The sequence below is a fragment of the Lonchura striata genome, chromosome 3, assembly GCF_046129695.1.
Source record: "Lonchura striata isolate bLonStr1 chromosome 3, bLonStr1.mat, whole genome shotgun sequence".
Taxonomy (NCBI): Eukaryota; Metazoa; Chordata; class Aves; order Passeriformes; family Estrildidae; genus Lonchura; species Lonchura striata.
Window position 1 is genome coordinate 89,362,222 of NC_134605.1, and position 20,733 is coordinate 89,382,954.

Genomic DNA, 20,733 nt, shown 5'->3' on the forward strand with positions numbered 1-20,733 from the left:
GACCGATTCCTGGCTGTGCTGGTGCATCAAAATGAGCTTTGTATACATTCCTTCCAGTTTATTCTGACAGCTGCTGAAAATTGTGTTGGGTGCAACTTCCATAAAATTCCACTTCAATGTGGTCCCCAGCTTGCTTTAGGCATTGGGTGCACTAAAGTATCAGTATTTCCTTTTCTATTTTGGAATTCAATTGTTTAGCTATGCCTACTGTCTTATGAGTGGACAGAAGAATATTTCAGTTTTTCTCCTAAAATTTTTTGCTGCTGTATTTTCAGGACTGATTCTAAAAGGTCTTGAAGTGCTTTTTCTTTCAGACATATTCCTTCTAAAAAAATTAACAAAAACAATTCTTGAAGAACATCATCAGTTAATGGTGTAAAGGAGTTTTTGTTGTTTTCCCTGGAAATATGCACAATTGTAATTTATTGATTGGGTACACAGTTTTTCAAAATTTCTCTATTTGGAGGTAAACCAGACTGCTTAGTATGATCTGTAGCCATTTGCAAAGCAGCTCAGCAAGCAAACTGGGGAGTTTTTTGATATTTTATTAAAGTTTAGATGAGGGAGTAAAGTAACCGAGAAACTGAGGAAAAGTAGTGACAAAACCCACAACTTAAAGCTGCAAAAGAGGAGGAAATTGTAGAAAGTTTTAAAGGATAATGATGAATTGCATCACAAAAATCTCTCTGCCAGTAAGCAAATAAATAAGGAAATAAGCAAATTCAAGTCAATAAAAACTGTGTCACAGCTTTTAAGTCCATTTGATCCTCTTTAATGCATTCAGACTTCATGACTAATTGGGATCAGGAAAGAGAATAATTGAAACAAGTAAATTAAATATGCATGAAATAAAGGATAGCTTGAGCATATTGATATTTTTATGGCATGCAACCCTATTGAACCAGTTGAGCACATGCTTTTGTGTGTGTTGTTTTTTTTTATGAAACTAGTTTATATAAGTGCTCTTATATGAAAGAATGAGTATAAGGAGAACTAAGTCTGCCATGCAATGACTACTGATGAATTAGAACTACTAGAATCAATATGCTTCCTATTATAGACTTAATATATTAATGTATTAATTAATTCTTTTTGTTCAGTCCATTGTTTACAATTAACTCTCAGCATAGATTTTATTTAATATTATTTATTCCTTGGAGATTGAGGAGATAAAATTCTAGCATTTGCAATTAAGTGTTGACTTTTTAATTAATTGTTAAATTATTCATGGGCTTATTTTTATCTATATACTTTTGATGTATCTGTATCTAATAATAATTTATGTATCAGTTTAGAAGTACTAGGGTTTGATCTAGCTCCCTTTGGGTTAATGTAACTGTGCCATTGGCTCCAGTGGGAGCAGTTTTTGTCCCAGTATGTGGACTCCAGACAGTGAGCAACATTTAATCATAAATATTACCTGAGTATTTTGTTCTGTGGTAGTATTTGATATACTCTGGAAAGTGAGGCTTACCCTGAGGTAGTGTAGATGTGTGACTGCATGAGGACCTAAGCAGGCATCAGAATAAAAATATTTTTCCTGTAAGGAAATGTGTTCTCTGTTAAAGGCATTTGATGCTTTGAACAGGGACATTTAAAGGCAATCACAGTGTTCACAATGCTCCTCTACTTAAAGTACCTTGATTTTAATTGGAATAATATTTTATCAGCCAACGTTAGTATTTTTTACCTACGTCAGGCATGTTTGGAGTGTATTTCCTTTGGTGAGGGTTAGTTTTGAGCCAAGTTTAATGTTATTAGCATTACATTTGCATACTTTAAGCAATTCCTCCCTGGTAAGTTACATTTGACAGCATGTAGTACAGGCCAGGAATGGTGAGGCCAAGTTGGAAACACAAAGAGTGATGAGACCTGGGTGTAGTGAAACACTGTGGCACGCTTCTGGCCGAGGAAAAATGGCAGTATGACTGCTGTTGATTGGAGGCATTGAGCTGTATCAAGAAAATTGATGGTGGATTTTTGGTCACTAACTTAGCATTGGAAAGACAGAACTGTGTAGCAATGGGGAAAAGAATTTATCCTTATAATTGACAGGAGGAACAATGTGGAATTCTGCATTTGAAAACATGTGAAGGAACCTTCAGTAGCCTACGTAAGAAAGGCATTTCTGTGTTACAGCTCAGCTCATCCCCAAGCTTATTCCCAACACTTGCTGTTCTGGTCCCTGCCTGCTGCAGGAGTTGAGGTGGCTGCCTCTGGTGCGGACAATTTTTTGTGATTGAAATGTCAGCCAGAGAGACCTTCAGCCTGCCAGATTCAGAAAGTCACTATCGAAGCTGCTTTGTTAGATAGGTCTGGACTGGCTGGGAAGGGCTGCTTCAAAATTTAAAAAAGGAAGGTAATTTGGAAGCAAGTTGTTGTAAATCCCAGGCTCACTTTTCAAAGGAAAGAGAGAAGTGAGAAGTAATAGCAAGATAATGAACTGGAGAAAGCAACAGGTAGAATCCCCTGGGGAAATAATACAGGACAGGCAGAAATGCAGGAGATCTGGCAGTTATTGAAGGTGTTTGTGTAAGAGGCACAAAGGCAGGTTACAGCCAGGCAGAACAGATAGGAGACATTTTATAGAAAATACTGCTGCTTTCAAGGTGTGTGAAATACAAAGGAGCTGTACAAGAAGTGGAAAAAAGGGTAGCAGGACGAAAGGTTTGTATAAAGAAGTTAATAAAACAATGTGGGGTAAAATCAGAAGTACAAAGTCCATAATGAATTAATGTGACATGGAAGATCACATGAGAAAGGCCCTGTAATTATGTCAGAGTATGAAGAAAAAAGAGGTATGGATACATTATCAAGGAATAGAAAAAGAGAACTATTTTTGACCAATGTAGAAATGTCTGAATTACTCTGGTCTCTTTGTTCTATAAAATGCTGAAATATGTTTTAATAAGATGAGGGTGAAATTCAGATAAGGAAGCAGGAGATTGAAGAATATTTGGATAAGCTACATTTTCTTGTTGCACAGCTTTATTTATCCAACAGTTAATAACAAACTGATTTGTAACATTTTATCATTCTATTTAAGAATTCAGAGCTGTGGTAAGTACCTGCATTTACAACACAGAGCAGAGAGGGGACTTCTAGAATTACAGTAAGCATAATACCTCTCTCCCAAGGAGAAGAATGAGGAGTCACAGGCCTTGCAGAGTGATTTCTCTCCCAGGAGAGCCTGTAGCATCTGATCTTTGAAAGTGGGTAGACAAAGAGGAAGTGGTGCAAATGGTATGTCTATAACTTTTTTACATGCTACCACCTGTAGTCTCATTAGCAGATTACTGTCACAAAATTTGAATGAAAGGATAACAGAGCTTGCTGGGGTATTGCCATTAATAACAGCTGCAACTGCAGCTAGAGCTGCTGGTGGGAAGAGCCAGTGCCATCAGGTGCTGCTGCCATGGGTGCTGCCAGGTACTGCAGCAGCAGCACCTGGCTCTGGGAGGCAACACCCATGAGCAAGGACCTTCCATTGAGAGGGAGCATCCCAGTGCCTGCTGCCCTCATGTACGTCATCTTTAAGTCAGGTTTGAAGCTCTGTGACTTTACCTTTGCAGGTAAGGGTACACCTGTTTCTCTCTGGCTGTACATCTCTCTGGCTCCAGCCTTTTGTCATGTCAGCAACAACTGTCATTCTTGCCCTGCCACAAACCTTACAGGGTTCATTGCTTGCCCTGGACTGTGTTGGCTTATGCCCAGGGAGCTCCAGGAGCTACACACTAGCTCTTCACCCTGCCTGTGGGCAGTGTGGTGCTTAGGAGACAAGGAGGCAGCTTGTAATTCTGCTTTCTCATGGTCACACATGTGGGCACGTGGCTGTGAAACTCTGCCTGGCTGTGTAACTTCTGATCTCTGCACGGACAGGAGGTTTGTAGACATCTCTAACAAAGCAGTAAGAAAAATTTTCTTGAAAGATCAAGGGTAGGTTATGATAATTTGAGTTTGTTTAGTCTGAAGCTAGGAAGATTGAAGGGAGACATGATAACGTGTCCTCAGTATGTAAAAAGTGTTTATGCAGAGGCTGGTGAACACATGATTTCTGAGGTCAAACTTTAGGGGAAGGGACAATAAAAACATCAGTTTATTTTACAGGAGATTTAGTTCAAAGATTAGTGAGGAAAAATATCCTTCTCTGTAAAGCCAAGTAAGTGTAGTCAGACACTGAAGCATTTGTACTGTGTTTTACATTTCCTTCATTTGGATTTTCAGTAATAAATTAGAGAAACATCTTTAGTGTTTCTTAGCCAAACTGTGCAGGACTGAGTGATCTGTTCTGTACTTTCTAAACTTACACTTTTACTATTTTATGATAGCTTTGTAAGTCACAACCCTTCTCTGGTGAAGTATTATTCAGCTTTTGAGCCTTGAAGCTGATCACTGCAAAATGCCTTAGCAAAGCTTATATTTTTATTACTTTAGTGATTTCAATCTGCATTAATCCTACAGTTCCAGTGAGAATGCCTTCTTTGAGATGATTGCCATGTAAAGTGAAGCTTAGTGATGTTTATTTTATATTCTTTGTTAATTGTTTATCACATTTATACCTTTGTAAATAAAATATTTTTGAAGGGGAGAACATGTTACAAGAGAGCAAATCCTCTTGATCATGAGTCACACTTTCTTTGTTTTAGCTGTTTTTGAAATTTATAAATATTTTTAGTCTTATACACAAAAACATCAAAACAAAGTTTATTCATCTGAAGAAAGACCTAAAATAATTACAGTTGTGCTAAAGAGGGAAGAGATGGAAATGCTGTGCCTTGAAATCACAACTTGTGCAATAAGTGTTGTTGGCTGGGAGTATGAGTGGCATGGAACCTCACGTGACAAGCTACATGTGGCATCAGCCCTTTATGTTCTCTTTGAGCTGTCCACAAAATGAAGGTTAATTTAGTGTAGTAGATTCTAAAACTTGCTGGACATCTCTGTGATTTTATGTTTTAGAACTTGAAATTGTAGTGATGGAGTAGACATGCATTTTATGTTAGTAAATATGCATTTCTGCCTGTGAATCTGCAGGGGCTTCACTGAGGTGGATTTGCTTATGCCAATATGCAAATTTACAAGCAGACAACCAAGGCTGTGCCAAGGATTAATAGCAGTGGGGGTAGTGCTGTGATAATGATAATAAATAACTGGAGTGGCACCTGGGGGCTATCCTGAGTGATTGGATCAATGCTGGTTGGAGAGAATCTTCCAGCCTGTTGGTCAAAATGTTTTGAGATGTGTCCAGTTCTGTGCTCTCCAGTACGAGAGAGAGATGGAGCTCCTGGAGCAGGTCTAACAGGGGACAAAAAAGGTGATTTACGGACTGGAGCATTTATCTTACAAGGAAAGTCTGAGGAAGCCGGTCTGGTTGAGCCTCAAGAAGAGATGACTGAGAGGGAACTCATCAATATGTATGAATATCTAAAGGATGGGTGTTAGGGAGATGGACCAGGCTCTTCTCAGTGGTGCCAAAGAGGAAAAGAGGAGATGGGCAGAAGCTGAAACACAGGAACTTCCACCTGAATATGAAGAAGAACTTTTTGCTGTGTGAAGTGACCAAGTGCTGGAACAGATTGTGGAGTCTCCCTTACTAGAGATATTCAAGAGCCATGAATGTGCTCTTGGGTGACCCCAATATGAAGGCTGGACCAAATGACCCATTGTGGTCCCTCCCAGTCTGGCTCATTTTGTGATGGTGTTAATGGAGCCAATTTTCTTTTCCTGTAGGAAGTGAAAAGGACTTGTGACATTCAGGAAACTTACTTAAAGTTCTTCTGTACAATGATGCTGTTTCAAATATCACACATCTACTGAAATCCACAAAAGGACTCCTCAATGTGTGTGTTTATGTCCTACTGTTTGGTACATATGTAAGATTATACCTCTGATTGCATACTTGCTTATTTGGGGATTAGGAAAGTAGTGGAACACATTTCATGAAACAAAAAATGTGGGAAGTTAAGAAAAATATAGCAAGATTTAGCAATGGCCGTATTATTTTTTTTAATTGAGCCAGAGTATATTTATACCTTAAATCCATATAAATATTTTATGATCAATAGAGTTATCCAGAGACATGTGGAATAATTGAGGGCAGGGGCAAAATATAATAGGTGAAAGCAATGGATGATTGAGTTGTCTGGGAGAAATGTGAAGGTTAATGTGGGGAAAAAAGAAGTGACTGATTTGAACTTTTATATACAAGGACAGGCTGTTAAAGGGATGGAACACAAGGAAGGGTGTTATGGTTGTCATGATAATAGAGTGTAAAGCATTGGCCAGAGGAGACAGTGAAGGATGAATCCAAGGATGCAATCAAGGATGACTCTTCACTTAGAAAACATCTGCTATAAGCAAAGATCAGAGGTGTTGAACTCACTCTGTAAAGGAGACTTGTTTAAATGTTCCTTAATAAAATCATCACAAATGCTATTTGTGAGAATGTATATCCAGAAACATATCCAAACAGAAAAATGACAATTTAATATAATAGAAAGAACTGTTTATTTTCTGTGAACCACAAGAAATAACCCCTGCAGAGTGGGTTATTAGATTGCCCAACAGAAGAGAGGAAAAAAAGTGGCACCACTAGGCCTAAAACTGGATTTGGCAGACTCTGCTTGCAAGTGAGGAGGAGGCCAGAAGAGACCTGGCCCAAGTGTGCGTGCCAGCTCACCGCCAACCCTGGCTGCGGGCGGTGCTGGGGGGCCAGGGGGGTGTGCTGGGGGATACTGGGGACCAGGGGGGTGTGCTGGGGGGTGCCCAGGGCGGTGCTGGGGGGCCAGGCGGGTGTGCTGGGGGATACTGGGGGCCAGGGGGGTGTGCTGGGGGGTGCCCGGGGTGGTGCTGGGGACCAGATGGGTGTGCTGGGCACCGCCCGGCGCTCCGGCTGCCCGCGCCCTGCCCGCCCGAAGCTCTGGCACACAGCTTCCGTGCTCCTCACGGAGATCCAATCCTCATCATTAAACCTGTGCGCTTATTTACTTTTAACAGAATGAGTGTAGTATGGGACTCGGTACAAAAGAAGCATTGTGACCAGGGTGTGTGTTTAGAGTTCGGGATTTTTCCCAGCAGTAAGTTTGGGGTTTGGAGCAGGAGATGAAGGACCGGGGAGGCTGTGGCTGTGCTGTCGCTGTGCACGGAGCTGTGGCTCCCCGGTCTCTCGGCGTGGCACCAGGCTGGCCATGGAGCGCAGCTCAGCGCCTCGCTGCCCCGCTGGGGGAGCTTACCTGGCGGGGAGTGGGCCTGCAGCGTCTCGAGCCATACTCATCGTACCTGGGGGAGTGTCAGAAGTCTGTAAAGTAAATACTCATGAAGATTTTTGAAGAAGCAATTTCCTTGGCAGATCAGTCACGTGGGAATGTTTTGACAAATCTCATATTTTGACAATTACATGCTTCATGACTCTTGTTACAGCCTGTTCAGAATTTGAGTGTTTCTCATAAATCATGCTGCATGTGTCAGGCTAGTAAATCCTTATTTTTGTAGACAAATACAACTTTTTGTATTAGGGTTTCTTTTTATTCCTTACTTATGGCATAGATTTGTTATCATGCAGTAAAAATTGCCACTGTGATTTCTTAATTTTTAAGATGAAAGGGCTAAAACATGCATGTTCTCAGAACTTACAGAAAACTGTTTCCCCCACAAGTATAATTTTAAATAAAAGTTTTCCTTTAAAAACAAGCTTAAATATATTTTAAGAAGATGAAACATTAGTAAAACTCATCAGGGTGTCAGGATATCAACAGTGGCCTCAGGAGTTTTTCATCTCTTTGAATGCTGATGGCATTTACTGTGGAACACTGTAGTCATAGGAGCTCTTAACTATTTATCTATTATCTTGGTGAAAATTGTTTTACTGTTACTGAAGTGAGTTGGCATTCTAAGAGTTCTTTCTCCCACGGGCATTGACTCAGATTCTTAAAGAATGAATTAGAAGTTTATTGTGAAACTCACAGTGGCATTGTGCCAGCTGTCATTTGGACTTAGCTGTGACCTCAGTGGTAATTAAGGCCTGACCCTTTTTTTCCCCCCCTAAACAGTTCTAAGTTTCCCTTACAGTTCTAACTTTTGAGCCTTTTCCCATTTTCCTTTGAAAAATCACTAAGGCTTTACATCTGGGCTGGGCATTTAATTAACTTTTCTTCCAGAAGCAAGGAGAACAGTACTTGAAAAGCACTTTCCCAGGCAATGTGGTCTGAACAGCCTCAGCTGGATCTGTAATATTATAATTCTTGATAACTCCTATGTAATGACACTGATTTTATGAGGACTTGACAACTGAACTTCAGTTATTCAAAAGAAATATGGTTCAGATTTGATTCTAATTTTGCCTATTCTGGAAACCATAAGAAAAGGTCTGATTTGTTACGTTCTCACAGTGATCAGTTCAGCTTAATTATAATATAGAAGGGGAGACATCTGATGTTTCAAAGGCAGATATATTATTATAGTAATCTGTTTTCCTGACCCTGTAAAAAAATGATCAATTTTACAAATAAGTGAGCACAAAACCTTGTTTCCAATCATGCAGCTTGCCAGGGCCACAGTGATTACCTCACCTGCCTCAAGGATTTCCTGGTGGCCTCCAGTACGTGGGCGTTGCTTTGAATTGTTCCTGCTTGATCTGATTATATTCTCTCCTGTCTCTTTTGCCTCCACTCTAGATTCTGCAGCACATTAACATTTTTTTCTGCTTCTTCACACACCATTTCAGTTGAGAATGTGCTCCATACATTTTAGGTGCTGATCTGGAGCACACTACATCCTAACATGAAAGTCTGAGGGATCTATGTGTATGCTGGGCGGGCACACACTGTATACACAGAAATGGGCACAACCCTGTTTTCCTGCATTTACTTCTAATCAAGAAAAAATGACGTGATTCTTGTTTTAGTAGAATCATTATAGAATCCTAGAACAGTTTGGGTTGTAAGAGACCTTTAAAATCACAGAATAAACTGAATTGGAAAGGACCTACAAGGATCATTTAGTTTAGCACCCAGTTCTGCAGAGCACCATCCCCAGGAATCACACCATGTGCCTGAGAATATTGTCCAAACGCTTCTGGAACTCTGTCAGGCTTGGTCCTGTGACCACTTCGCTGGTGAGGCAGCATCCTACCACTAGAATCCTACTACCAGAATCTAGAGTGGAGGCACCTTTGAATGAAGAATACTTTTCCTAATACCGAGCCTAAACCTCCCCTGACACAACTTCAGGCCTCTAGTCCAATGCCCCCTGCAATGAGCAGGGTCATCTTCAACTAGATCAGGTTGCTTGGAGCCCCCTCCAACCTGATCTTGAATGTTTCCAGGGATGGACATCTACCTCTCAGGGATATCTGTTGCAATGTTTCACCACCCTCACTGTAAAAATTTCTTCCTTATATCTGGTTTAAATCTACTTTTTTTTAACTTAAAATTCTTACACCTTGCCCTAGTGCAACAGGCTCTACTAAGAGGTGGGTATGACAGTGTTGGAGAGTGACCTGTGCATCTCCTGTCCATCCTTGTCAAGACTGAGCTGGTTTTGCTTGCAGTAGTGGAAAGTGATAGTCCTGTCCCTTCTACCACATAAAAGTAAGCAGCCATTAGTCTGTGAAACTATAGATTTTGTTCTAGAATCAAGACAAATAATGTAAATAAAAATTGCAAGAAATAGGTTTCCTATGGAAGATGGTTTGTTTTCTGTGGTGACTGATGGCAAAACCAGAGATCACGATGTGCAAGTTTGGTTTGCTAAGCATTGGCATCTAGGACTGCTGAGATGTATAAGGGTGTTCAGCACAGACATCTGTGGGGGACTGGCCAGCAGGACCTAGGAGAAGAAGGGAGAGCAAATGGCATAGCCCCTGAACATAAACCAGCCCTTTAGGTATGTGACTGAGCTGAATCATGCTCAGTCAGGCAAACTGCTGGCAGTGGTGACAGGAGCTCACAGAGGAGGAGGGCAAGCCTGGCGGGGCAGGGAATTTTATAGAAGAAGCAGGACTGTGTAGGGATCCAAGTGGAAGCTTTTGGAGGCGACAGCCATCTTCTTGGTCATCATCTCTCAAGTGTCTAACATGCTGGAGTCTGGGGTCAGGGACTCCCATCTGCATCCAGTTTTTGTGGCACTATGTGTTTTGAAGGAGACTGAATGTAGCAGTAAAGAGCAATGAAGTACTTATATTTGTTTGTTGTAAGTTAAAAGATTTAGTTATATGTGTTGGGAGACAAGAGTTGCCCAAGTGATAGAGGGAGGTGATTTTCCAAGCTTTTCCTGACGTGTCAGCGTAGAATCTCTTGAGGAGCACAAGATGCTCCTTTTGGAGGAAGTGATCTGATGTTTTGAGTGAACATACTTACATCAGTTGTCCAAATACAGCATTTTAGACACACATCTGCTGCTCAGAGTATTGGAAGAAGTTCCTTATTATGTTGCCCTGTACCAGGATGACTGGCACAGCATGTACTAAATAATTAATCCTCACAGTAATTGCCAGCCAGTGGCAGAACTAAGACAGACGCATAAGGTGTACTGCTGGTTTTTCTGTTTTGACAGCCCTGTGCCAGTTTTTTCATATCCAGTGTGAGTTCATCTCTGAACTGTCTGTGATTTCTAGAAAGATAAACTGGGGAAGATGGTTGTCTTTGTAATACTTAGGAAACCTCAGAGCATAAGAAACAAACAAAAGGTTAGCAAATGTGTGCTGTGAGAGACAGAGTAGCATGATAACAAAATTATCTTGCATCTAATGGATGAAAAAACAGACAGAACAGAAATAGTGATATTTTCTCACCCCACAAATCAGATACCTGCACATTAGGACATCCTTTGAGCTTTATGTTGAAAAGAGTGTGGGCATTACCTGGGGCCATACAAACTTTAACTCTGCTGTGCAGTGTCTTTGAAATGTACACCACATTCCCCTGTCCTTAATGTTATGTCCTCCTGTGCCTCTGGCCACCAGCCTGTGCTGTGGTTCTGTTCTGGCTGGGGATTCTGCTTTCCAAAGAGAAGTGGAAAGTGACCTGTCCTGAGTGGTGGGGCAGGCAGCCCTCTCACAGGGTTTTGTCATCAAGAAAACTTGCATACTTTTAACAGGAAGACTTTAGCATTCAGTTTGATATGGTCCTTTGAATAGAAAAATAACATGTGGGTTAAAAATTAAAGATTCTTATGCCTCTCAGCTTTCAAGCATTTATCATAATCAAATCTGATATCAGGGATATCAATTATTTATATGGCTTCCCTTTTCTTTGTTTTCACCAGAGATGTAGCAAAAGAACACCTGTTCTTTGTCTTTGTTGAGCTTAGCAGTACTTTAGAATTATCAGAGAAAATTTTTCTTAGGTTTTTTTTACATTAATTTTAGGATTTTAAAAAAATAACTAAAATTAAATTGATACTATTGTGTATATGTGTGTGAGGATGTAAAGTTTATGTATATGTATTAGAGTATTGGTTAGTAATTTGGCTGTGTATGTAGAATCTATGTAAGCATTTTGGAAAATATGTATTGTAATTCCTCATGGAACAGTCTTCTAGATGATTTGTTCTGGCTAGTCTTCAGCACAAGCGTAAATATGTTCTGATGCTACTTTCAATTAAGATGATGGTGTTTGTGAGAACAGATTGCAGGGTAATTTCATATTTAAAATTGGAGTAAGAATACTTGAACTAAAAAGCTAATTTAGGAAGCTAATCTTAGATACAGAGACAGCTTTTTATGCAACAGGATGAATCTCAAAATTCTCCCAAAAATGTCTCAAACCGAGTAGTTGTATTAAATTGAAGGCCTGGGTTTATTCTTGCTGCCCTTATCACACACATATGTTGGCAGTCAGAGTGTGTCCCATAGATCTCATATTGGAAGTACAACTCATCTTTAGCAGAGGTTAAGAAGAAGGAAATTTCTGATGTTATATTTTATCCTAAGCTTAGGAAGTTTCTGATCTGGTGGTTCAACAGGAACACCAGAGAGCTGGCATTAAACTGTAGCTGGAAAGCCCTCAACCTCTGCTCTTGCAAGTAAAAAATCTCTGATTCTGAAAAATTATTATAACACAAAATGTAATTTGTGTTATAGTCAAAGAGCAGCTGGCTGGAATTGCTGAAGACATTCCAGATAAAGTTATAATTAATCTAATGGTAAGAATCAAGAAGTTGGCCTGTGGACAGGTGTCTCCCAGATCTGTTGTGCCTGTCAGTAAAGGTGGATCTTCCAGCTGAATCTCTCGTTATGGCAACCCCTCACTAGATCACCCCAATGTTATAGTTCTTTGGTAGGGTGTGTAAGGTGGATGTGTGAGTCATTGGGAAAGCTCACTAAGTACTGGGAAACCTGAGATGACAATACATGCTGTTAATTAGTGGATGGTATGCTGATAATATACATCTGCTGTGTATTTTTTTACAATCAGTTGAATCTAGCTACCTGTAACTTAATACTGGTTTTCTTTTCATTAAAGTGATATAAAGTCTGATGAAACTGCAAGTGCAGAGACAGATGTGAATTTTGTCTGTTACAATTAATTTGCATTTGTAAATTTGCCAAGAAAGTGAAGAAATTAGAAAAGCAATGCTGAGATATAGCTGAGGTTTATCTGCATTTTAAAAGATATGTATTAATATGAGCGTGAATTCTCAGGTATAAACAGGGATCTTGTATTTATTTTTTGTATTTATCTGTGCAGGTTCGAAAGCATGTGAATGACCTATATGAAGACCTAAGAGATGGACATAACTTAATCTCACTTCTAGAAGTCCTTTCTGGAGACACCTTGGTAAGCTTTTAGATCATAATACAATGGTTTCAGATTGTTAATTATGCATTTTCTCTGTTTGTTAACTCATTGTGTGTTGACTGCTGTATATTCCTTTGATATTTTCTGTAATCTGTGACCTCATACCAAAGACAAGTTGTATTTCTGTTGGTAAATATGCTGGTGTGAATTTTGTGGGGGAGTGCAATCTGTTCTTTTTGTTTCTTGTGGTTAGTGAGACTTACTTTCTTAATAGGATAATGCACTCTTTCTTCTGCTCTTTCCTTTCCTTTCTGATTTTTGTTTTAACAAATATTGGATGCTTAATATCTTTTTGCATTTAAGGGAGTAACTTACAAATAACAAGGATCAAATGTCCCTGAAATTGTCTAACACACTCCTCAGGTGTCATTTCCTTTCTTTGTGAGCATTACTTCCCTTGCTTGGTATTTGTTCTCTTCATTATGTTCTTCTTTTCATGCTCTTCTTTTCATTTGTGGTCTGTCTTGTGTTTTTGCTGTCCCGTCTCCTGTCTGTTGTATTCATTAGCCAAGAGAGCGAGATTTTTTGAAGACCTTACGGTTGGTGAGTTCAACAGAAGCATGCGCAAATGAACAGCATGAGGATGTGGAGGATGAGGATAAGGGGGTAGGTGCCGACCCCCATAACTGTACTAATGTAGTGTTTGAAGTGTGGTGGCTGCTAATGTAAATTCTTAGTTTGGTGTGCTGCAGTAGTGGGCTGTAGAAAGGAGAAAATAACTTTTGTTGATAAACCAGGATAAGTGTGTTTATGGTGGAGGTATGGTAAAGACAAATTTTTATTCAGTCTTTTTGTGAAGAGCTAAAATGCAAATGTTAAAGATTTCTATTTGTTTTCTTTCATTAAACTGTACAAAACCGTGGTGCAAATGTATACTGGACAACACTATCAAGAAGCTATGAAATAATTTAAAAAATAGAGAAATAACATAATTCTATTAAACTAAGACCTTTTTTTAAACTTGTGATCAGTATTGTCCATATACAAGTAGTTTAGACAAAGACTTGAAGGTTCTTCTTAGTGAAATCAATGGCAAAAAAAATTGATTTGTCTTAATTAGAAGCACTAGCTTACTATGTGCATGGTGTGTGTGCCATAATATTGGATAATATCTCGAAATAAGGTAATTCAGTGTGCAGATCTGTTTGTTAGAATTTACCATATGTAGTAGTGATTTTACCAAAGAAGGTAGATTAGAAGTTAAGCAACAGCTTTGTGTTGTGGATACTAAAAATACAGATAGTTTGCAGGGTTTATCTTTCTTGCAACAAATACTGAATTATCGACTCTCTATATTTTGCCCATCCAGAAGGGAAATATCTACTCAAAGTGTAAAATGTTGGGTGCTTGTCTGAGTGAGCTGTTTCATGCCTTTTTAGACCTTGCATTTTGGCTTTTGCTAAAGCAACTTGCTGTCATAGGGCCTGAGCGCCTTCCTGGCTCCTGTGTGTTGTGCTGCAGTTGTGATTTCAGTGGAATTTGTGTGCTTATTTCTGAAGTGCAGCATAAATCAAAATGCTGCATTGTTTTATAAAAGAAATATTTCCCCTCTGAGATGCTAACTCTGTATTTTGGGATTTACTATACTTTCCTTGTTGTGGAAAACCAAGTTCAGGTCTCCAGTCCTTCATTCCATCTGTGGAAGCTACTTGATAGCAAGGGCTGTAATGCTTGATCCTGAGTTATTGGTGTGAAAAACAAGGGGCTAAATAGAAGATGCTGTAATGGAAATTAAAATTATTTTGTTTCAGTTTATGCTTCTTATTCAGCTTCATTTTCTTATGTTTTTTTTTGGCAAGCATCTGATCCTAGGGGGAAAAAAAAGCAGTTGAGGAAGGCTTGGGCTTATCTGTGTGTTTCACAGTGGTTGTATGAGGAGATGCTCATATTCATGGCTGATCCCTTGCAATTATAGTCCACTTCAGTTTATTGCTATGAAAGTTTGTGAAAAATCTGAAATAAGGAAGATTAGAAGGACTTGGATATGATGTTGATGATATAAATTTAACTGCTTTCCATGCTGATCTGTGACAGCTAAGTATGCGTTTTCTGTGTGATTCTTCCTCTTGGTGATTTTATGCTAACTGCATGCAGTTTTGCCATGTTTCCATTAACATGCCACTCATTTTTATTTTCCAATTTCTTTTTGATAGTTTTGACTTTGCTTTGAGGGGAGTAACTTGTTAGTTTTTTCTTCATGCTTTGAAGTTTTCTACCCAAGTCAAGAGTTTAAACTTACACTCTAGGACTGTTCATGTTATATTATTCTGTTTGGAAGAATATCTTTATTAAATGCTTTAAATAAATATGTATAGATATCATAATCATTATGCAGTCATACCATTAAGCTATGAAGTTGCATACAGAGGTAAGCTTTTCCATCACAGAGTTTACCAGAGCAATGTAAAGGTCCATGACATTACTTATGTTTTGTTTTGCTTAATACACTGTAAATATATAATAATGTTTAGTTTCTGTAGGAATAGCCCTTTTGGCCTTAATAGTACTTTACAGGGAACAGCAATCAGCCTGCATGGATCAAAGTTGCAGCTGGGGACCACTGATCTCTCTTGCCATCCACTGTACTAAAAAATAACTACAGTTAAAATAAATAGCTAAAGCACAGTTTCCACCAAAGGTATTGACTTCATGAAAGCTGTAGTGCTTCAGATGTTCTACATGGTAGATTTAAATCAGACTGTTTGTTCTTGTGTCTGATGAGAAAATCTCACAACTACTGTTTTCTACTTGTAGCCCCGAGAAAAAGGTCGGATGCGTTTTCACAGACTGCAGAACGTCCAAATTGCACTTGACTATTTGAAAAAGCGCCAGGTATGATGAAAACAATAATTAAAAAAAAATTAATGAAATTTTTTTCACCTATAGCTAATAAATAACAAATTTGTCCTGCTTTGTCTCTTTGCGTGTTGTCTAAGAGCTCCTTGTGTAGGCTCAGATTTATGTCGTGCTTGAGATGGCTAAGAGAGATATGGGAAAGTAGTGCTATATGCTATTAAAGAGGAGAAAATTATGGGTGACATCCTTAGGAGTTGCTTATAGTAGATTTAACTGTCTTCCATGCTACCCAGAAACTAGCTGGTATGCAGATTTGTTCATAGTCTAATTTTTAGTGCAAAATGCCAATTCAAATATATTAGAATGTTGTATGGGAGTTCCTTCAAATTCCCCAAAATTTCTCAAATTTTGGTCCTGATAAAAGCAAAACTGGTCTTTTTAGACCAGTTAGAGAGGTGTCAGAGCCACCTGGGCACTGTGGAAAATTCAGGCTTAATTTCACTTTTAGCCAGGCACTTGAAATCCACACTGTTGAATTTCTGCTACTGTGAATTTCTTTCCACTTTTCAATATCTTTTAAATGCTTACAGAAGCTTGATTTCTCCCTTTTCCAAAGTGAGAATTAAGGGATTTCTCCCCTTAGCCAAAACATGGAAGGAAAAACTGTTCCTCCCTATCTATAACATCCCAATGAATTGACACTGAAAATCTACTTTCAGATTGATGGATTTAAAAAAAACATTAAATTGTTTTTGCTACTTCAAAAGCTTGAGAGAATCTGAGATAGCAAACCATAAACAGATACTTAGTTTTGTTATGAAACCAGATGTCATTTTGGATTTTGAAATTTCAAACCTGTCTTTTGGATCACTGAGAACAAAATCCTCCTTTGCTGAGTTCAAAGCAAAATTTCCTGTTAACCTTAGTGAGCCACTGAGTGAGTTCACTACAAAGTAAAGGAATGGCTACTTGCCAGTCACAATGGCACTTTTATGCAGCAGGACCTCAGGACTTGTGCTGCACAATGCCATATTTATGCATGGCACACCATGTGTATTAAAATGCAGGAGATGTAGAGCTGTGTCATTCTCATGTTTATGAACATGCACGTGCTGCTGTCAATTGTGATCTGAGGATTTTTATTCTCTCTTTAGCCGCACAGCTTCATGAAGATGGCTGTATTCTAGTATACAAAGTGTTTGAAGGGCTTTGGTCCTGGCAAATTGTCAATGGGGCTTGCAGTTGATTAAAGTTTCAGCCCTCTAGTAGGTGTTTCTGAACTGTGTTTATGAGTTAACTGGCTCAGGTTGGCTGTATAAGCTCCAAGTACAATGCTTTATTGTGATTTATAAGGCAGAGTGAACCTATATATTGATAATTTTGAAGCCTGACTTGAGAAATAAACAACAAACTGTGAAATACACTGTCTTGCAGAAGGTGTGGTTTGGTGCTTTTTTGCCATCTAAATAGTAGAGATTATGTCTGCAGATCAAAAGAAGAGCATGCCTTTGCTTGTTCAGTTGATAACAGGGTATATGCTGAAAAGCATGAGCATGAACCTTTACTAATGTAAACATAAAATGTCTTTTAGCTGAGTTTTCTTTAACTGCTGGGTTATATGGATGCATGCTACATATAGAGAAATTAAATACATTAATAAAATTAGAAAAACCCCTGAATTATTGAACTCTGGGTGTGAGTTTATGGGAGTGTAATAACAGCAGCTCTTGTTTTAATCCTATTAACCATTTGCTTATAGCACTATGAATGAGTACAGCATCAGAAACTATAATAATTGTCTTTTTTAAGCCATTGTTTACTTAAATGTGATACTAAATTCCTAGTTTTATCAAGCCAGACCTGTGTTTTAGCAGGCCAGTTCTCCTGCTGCTGAATCCTTGTTTAAGTACAGGAAAGTGTGAGGTGGAAGAATGGCAGAAATAACTTCCAGTGTCAGCACTGCCCTGGGACTGATACAGCAGCTACAGATCATTATATTCATGTTATCGGGCCCAGCTCTGTCATGCCTTTCCCTTTTGACAAGAGCTGAGGCAAAGGGTATTTAGCATGGGGAGCAGATCTGTGAGCCTAGTGACAGCTGAGGAATTTCCTCATCCCAGTGTGAGTGGGAGAGGGCAGTTCCTGGCAGGCCACTTACAGGCAGAATAAAATTCCTTTCTGCTTTTGAGAATTAAAAATCCCAGCAGAGTAGGCTCAGGAAGTGAGTAGTGCATCCTTTACAGTCATATCTGGGTAATGCAGTATGTATTTGTGCCATATTTATTTCAGTTTTGCCTGTATTTTCTTTCTGTGATGGCAGGTGAAACTGGTTAACATCAGAAATGATGATATAACAGATGGGAATCCCAAACTGACTTTGGGGTTGATATGGACCATAATTTTGCACTTTCAGGTAAGCCTAGTTTTGCTTGACTACATGTTTTTGATCATTTTCTTGTGTAGTTGCGAGCAATATTGATGTAGAATGGACTCCATAGATTTTATCTCTTCTCTAGTGTGTTTCTAAAGGTTTGGATGATGTATCTTATTTCATGATGTAAACTGAATCTCAAGATTTTATTTGCTAATTTCCTGTCTGTGGAGTGAGAGAAAAAAAGCTTCAGTTTTGAACATCATTAAAGACAGTAATTAATGTATTCCTTCCAGTGTTTGGACATATCCTTCTTGTTTTATTCTACAGACTTCTTTCTATTAGTATTAAAATATATTGAACATTTTTGATTTTTTTTTTCATTCAAGATCTGCTGCTATGAGTATTTTTGCAAGCTGTACTCTCAGTCTCTTCTAGTAATTCCTCCCGTGTCATCATTTGTTTCTAGCCCCAGTGATGGTGGCATGGGTCACACTAGGTGGCACTCTGGTTGTTGTACACTGGTGGGATTGTGTACAGTATAATGCATCTTACAGTGTGTGGTGTTAAATAGCTCCTCAAAAGGAGGCTTGCATAATGGCCCTGGCTGCAGATGATGTAATTCAGATGAGAGATAATTCCCATTTAGTGACTGTGGCTTTGTTAGCGATGAACTCCCTGCTGTTCAGGCATTTTAAATGATCAGAAATTTGCAAGATCACACAGAAAAAGTATGGTTCATTTAGGAGTATTCCACACTGGATTTATGACTGAGAAAATATTTCTTTAAAAAGCCAGTAAGGCTGCTAGTATCTAATGTGCCCTTCTGCAAATCCTAATGAGGAGCAAAGACATGAATAGGTACCATGAATGGTACCCAGATATAAATAGGGTGCACATCTTACCCCAGACCAGCACATACAATAAAGGAGAAACCACTAGCAAGGACCTGGAGCTCCTTCAGCTCCCCTTGTCATGTCAGTCTTTGCTCCTATGTGGTTATACAGAGAAGAAAAAGATGGGTTTAAATATATTTAAGCATGATCTACACCTAGGCTGTGATTGAAGGTTGCTCTATTTTAAGAAATAAAGATTATTAACAACTTACTAATAGAAGCTGTTAGTGGAAGTTAAACCTTTACTTGATGTGTATTTTATGTTTCTGAACCTGATTATTAGGCTTTTGCAGAATTAAATTGTTAATTTTTCTCATTAGATGGAGCACAGGACATCTGGCTCAGTTTTAGGTATAAAAAGTCATGAACATTAGTGCTGCCAGTTGTAAAAAATGGGTGAAAAGGAAAACCAATTTATATAAATTACCTTCTTTATACTATAAACCAATTTATATAAATTACCTTCTTCAGGTGAACTCGTGTGGCAATGATTTTCCCCTGTAAGGTAGTCAGCTCTGTATGAAATATGTTGAAGCATTTAAATTGTAGCCAAAACACACTTCACTATGTCCTAACCCAAATAACTACCAACTAAATGTCTGCAAGTACAATTCAGATCTTGTAGATCTGTCAAAGTGGAATATTTCAGTTGCAGGGGAGCTACAATGCTCATCTAGTGGGACTGCCTGACCAGTTCAGGGCTAAGCATGGGCATTGCTTAGGGCATTCTCCAAATGCATCTTAAACACTGGCAGGCTTGGGGCATCAACCACCTGTCTAGGAAGCCTGTTCCAGTGTCTGACCACTTTCAAGGACGAGAAATGCTTCCTGATGTTCAATCTAAACCTCCCTAGCACAGTTTTGAAGTATTTCCATGTGTCCAGTGACTGGATATCAGGGAGAAGAGAATCAGAATGGTTTGGGTTAGAAGGGAACATTGAGAATTACCTCATTCCACCCCCTCTGCTGGGGGCAGGGACATCTTCAGCTAGACCAGATTGCTCAGAACTCCATCCAGCCTGGCCTTGAGCACTCCCAGGAATGGGACATCCTAACATCTTCCCTGGGATCTGGTCCATGATCTTCCCAGGCACGGAGGAGAGGCTGACAGTTCAATAGTTCCCAGCGTTGTCTTTTCTTCCATTTCTAAAGATGGGGTTCCCTTTTAGAGAGCTCAATGCCTCTCTCTAATTCCCCACAGAGAAGTGAGGTCACTTTTCAGCCTCCTTTTCTCCAAAAGAGACAAACTCAAAGTCCTCAGGTGCTCCACTTAGAACATGCTTTCCATCACTGCCACCAGATTTGTTGCCCTTCTCTGGACATACTCAAGAACCTTCATACCCTTCTTAAACCGTGGAGACCAGAACTGTGCACAGCTCTCAGAGTGAGGCTGCACCAACACTGAGTACAGCAGGATAATTGCCTCTCCCTACTGGTTGTTTGGGCTGTCTTTGATGCCCCCTAGTATGGGGTCTGCCACCTTGATGACCTTATTTTTCAAAATAATATCTTAAAAAATTGGTGAAAAAGTGATTTTGAAGATGACTACTAGTGCTTGACTAAATATTAAGCCTCTTTAATAAATATGAAGTAACTGAAGAACAGGATGTTTAAAAAATATATTCTTTTTGTTACTAATGGCTGCAGTACATCTACACTGAATGCAGAAGGGATTTGGTGTAAGACATATGCCCTGCACTAGTCTGTGCTTGCAAGACATTTCCTGATATTCCCCTTCCTTTGAAGAATATGACAATTCGGTGTCTCTGTCACCTGCATATGGCCACTTCAGGTTTAGAATGTGAAGTTCACATACATACTTAGACATCAAGTTTTTTTTTGTTTTTTTTTTTTTTTTTTTTTGTTTTTTTTT

The 20,733-nt window shown here is 39.1% G+C and overlaps 1 protein-coding gene across 5 annotated transcripts in view; it reads left to right on the top strand.

The window, feature by feature from the left end:
• The window catches only part of DST (dystonin), a 283,474-nt gene that overhangs the window by 89,839 nt on the left and 172,902 nt on the right, over window positions 1–20,733 (top strand). For 4 of the 5 annotated variants that reach the window (XM_021551192.3, XM_021551193.3, XM_021551194.3 and 1 more), the window contains 3 exons: window positions 12,687–12,776; window positions 15,552–15,629; window positions 17,914–18,006. In XM_021551192.3, the coding sequence (XP_021406867.2) occupies window positions 12,687–12,776; window positions 15,552–15,629; window positions 17,914–18,006 (261 nt within the window). Of the gene's footprint in view, window positions 1–12,686; window positions 12,777–13,304; window positions 13,341–15,551; window positions 15,630–17,913; window positions 18,007–20,733 lie in introns of all 5 variants that reach the window. The other variant, XM_031504425.2, reaches the window with a different exon arrangement.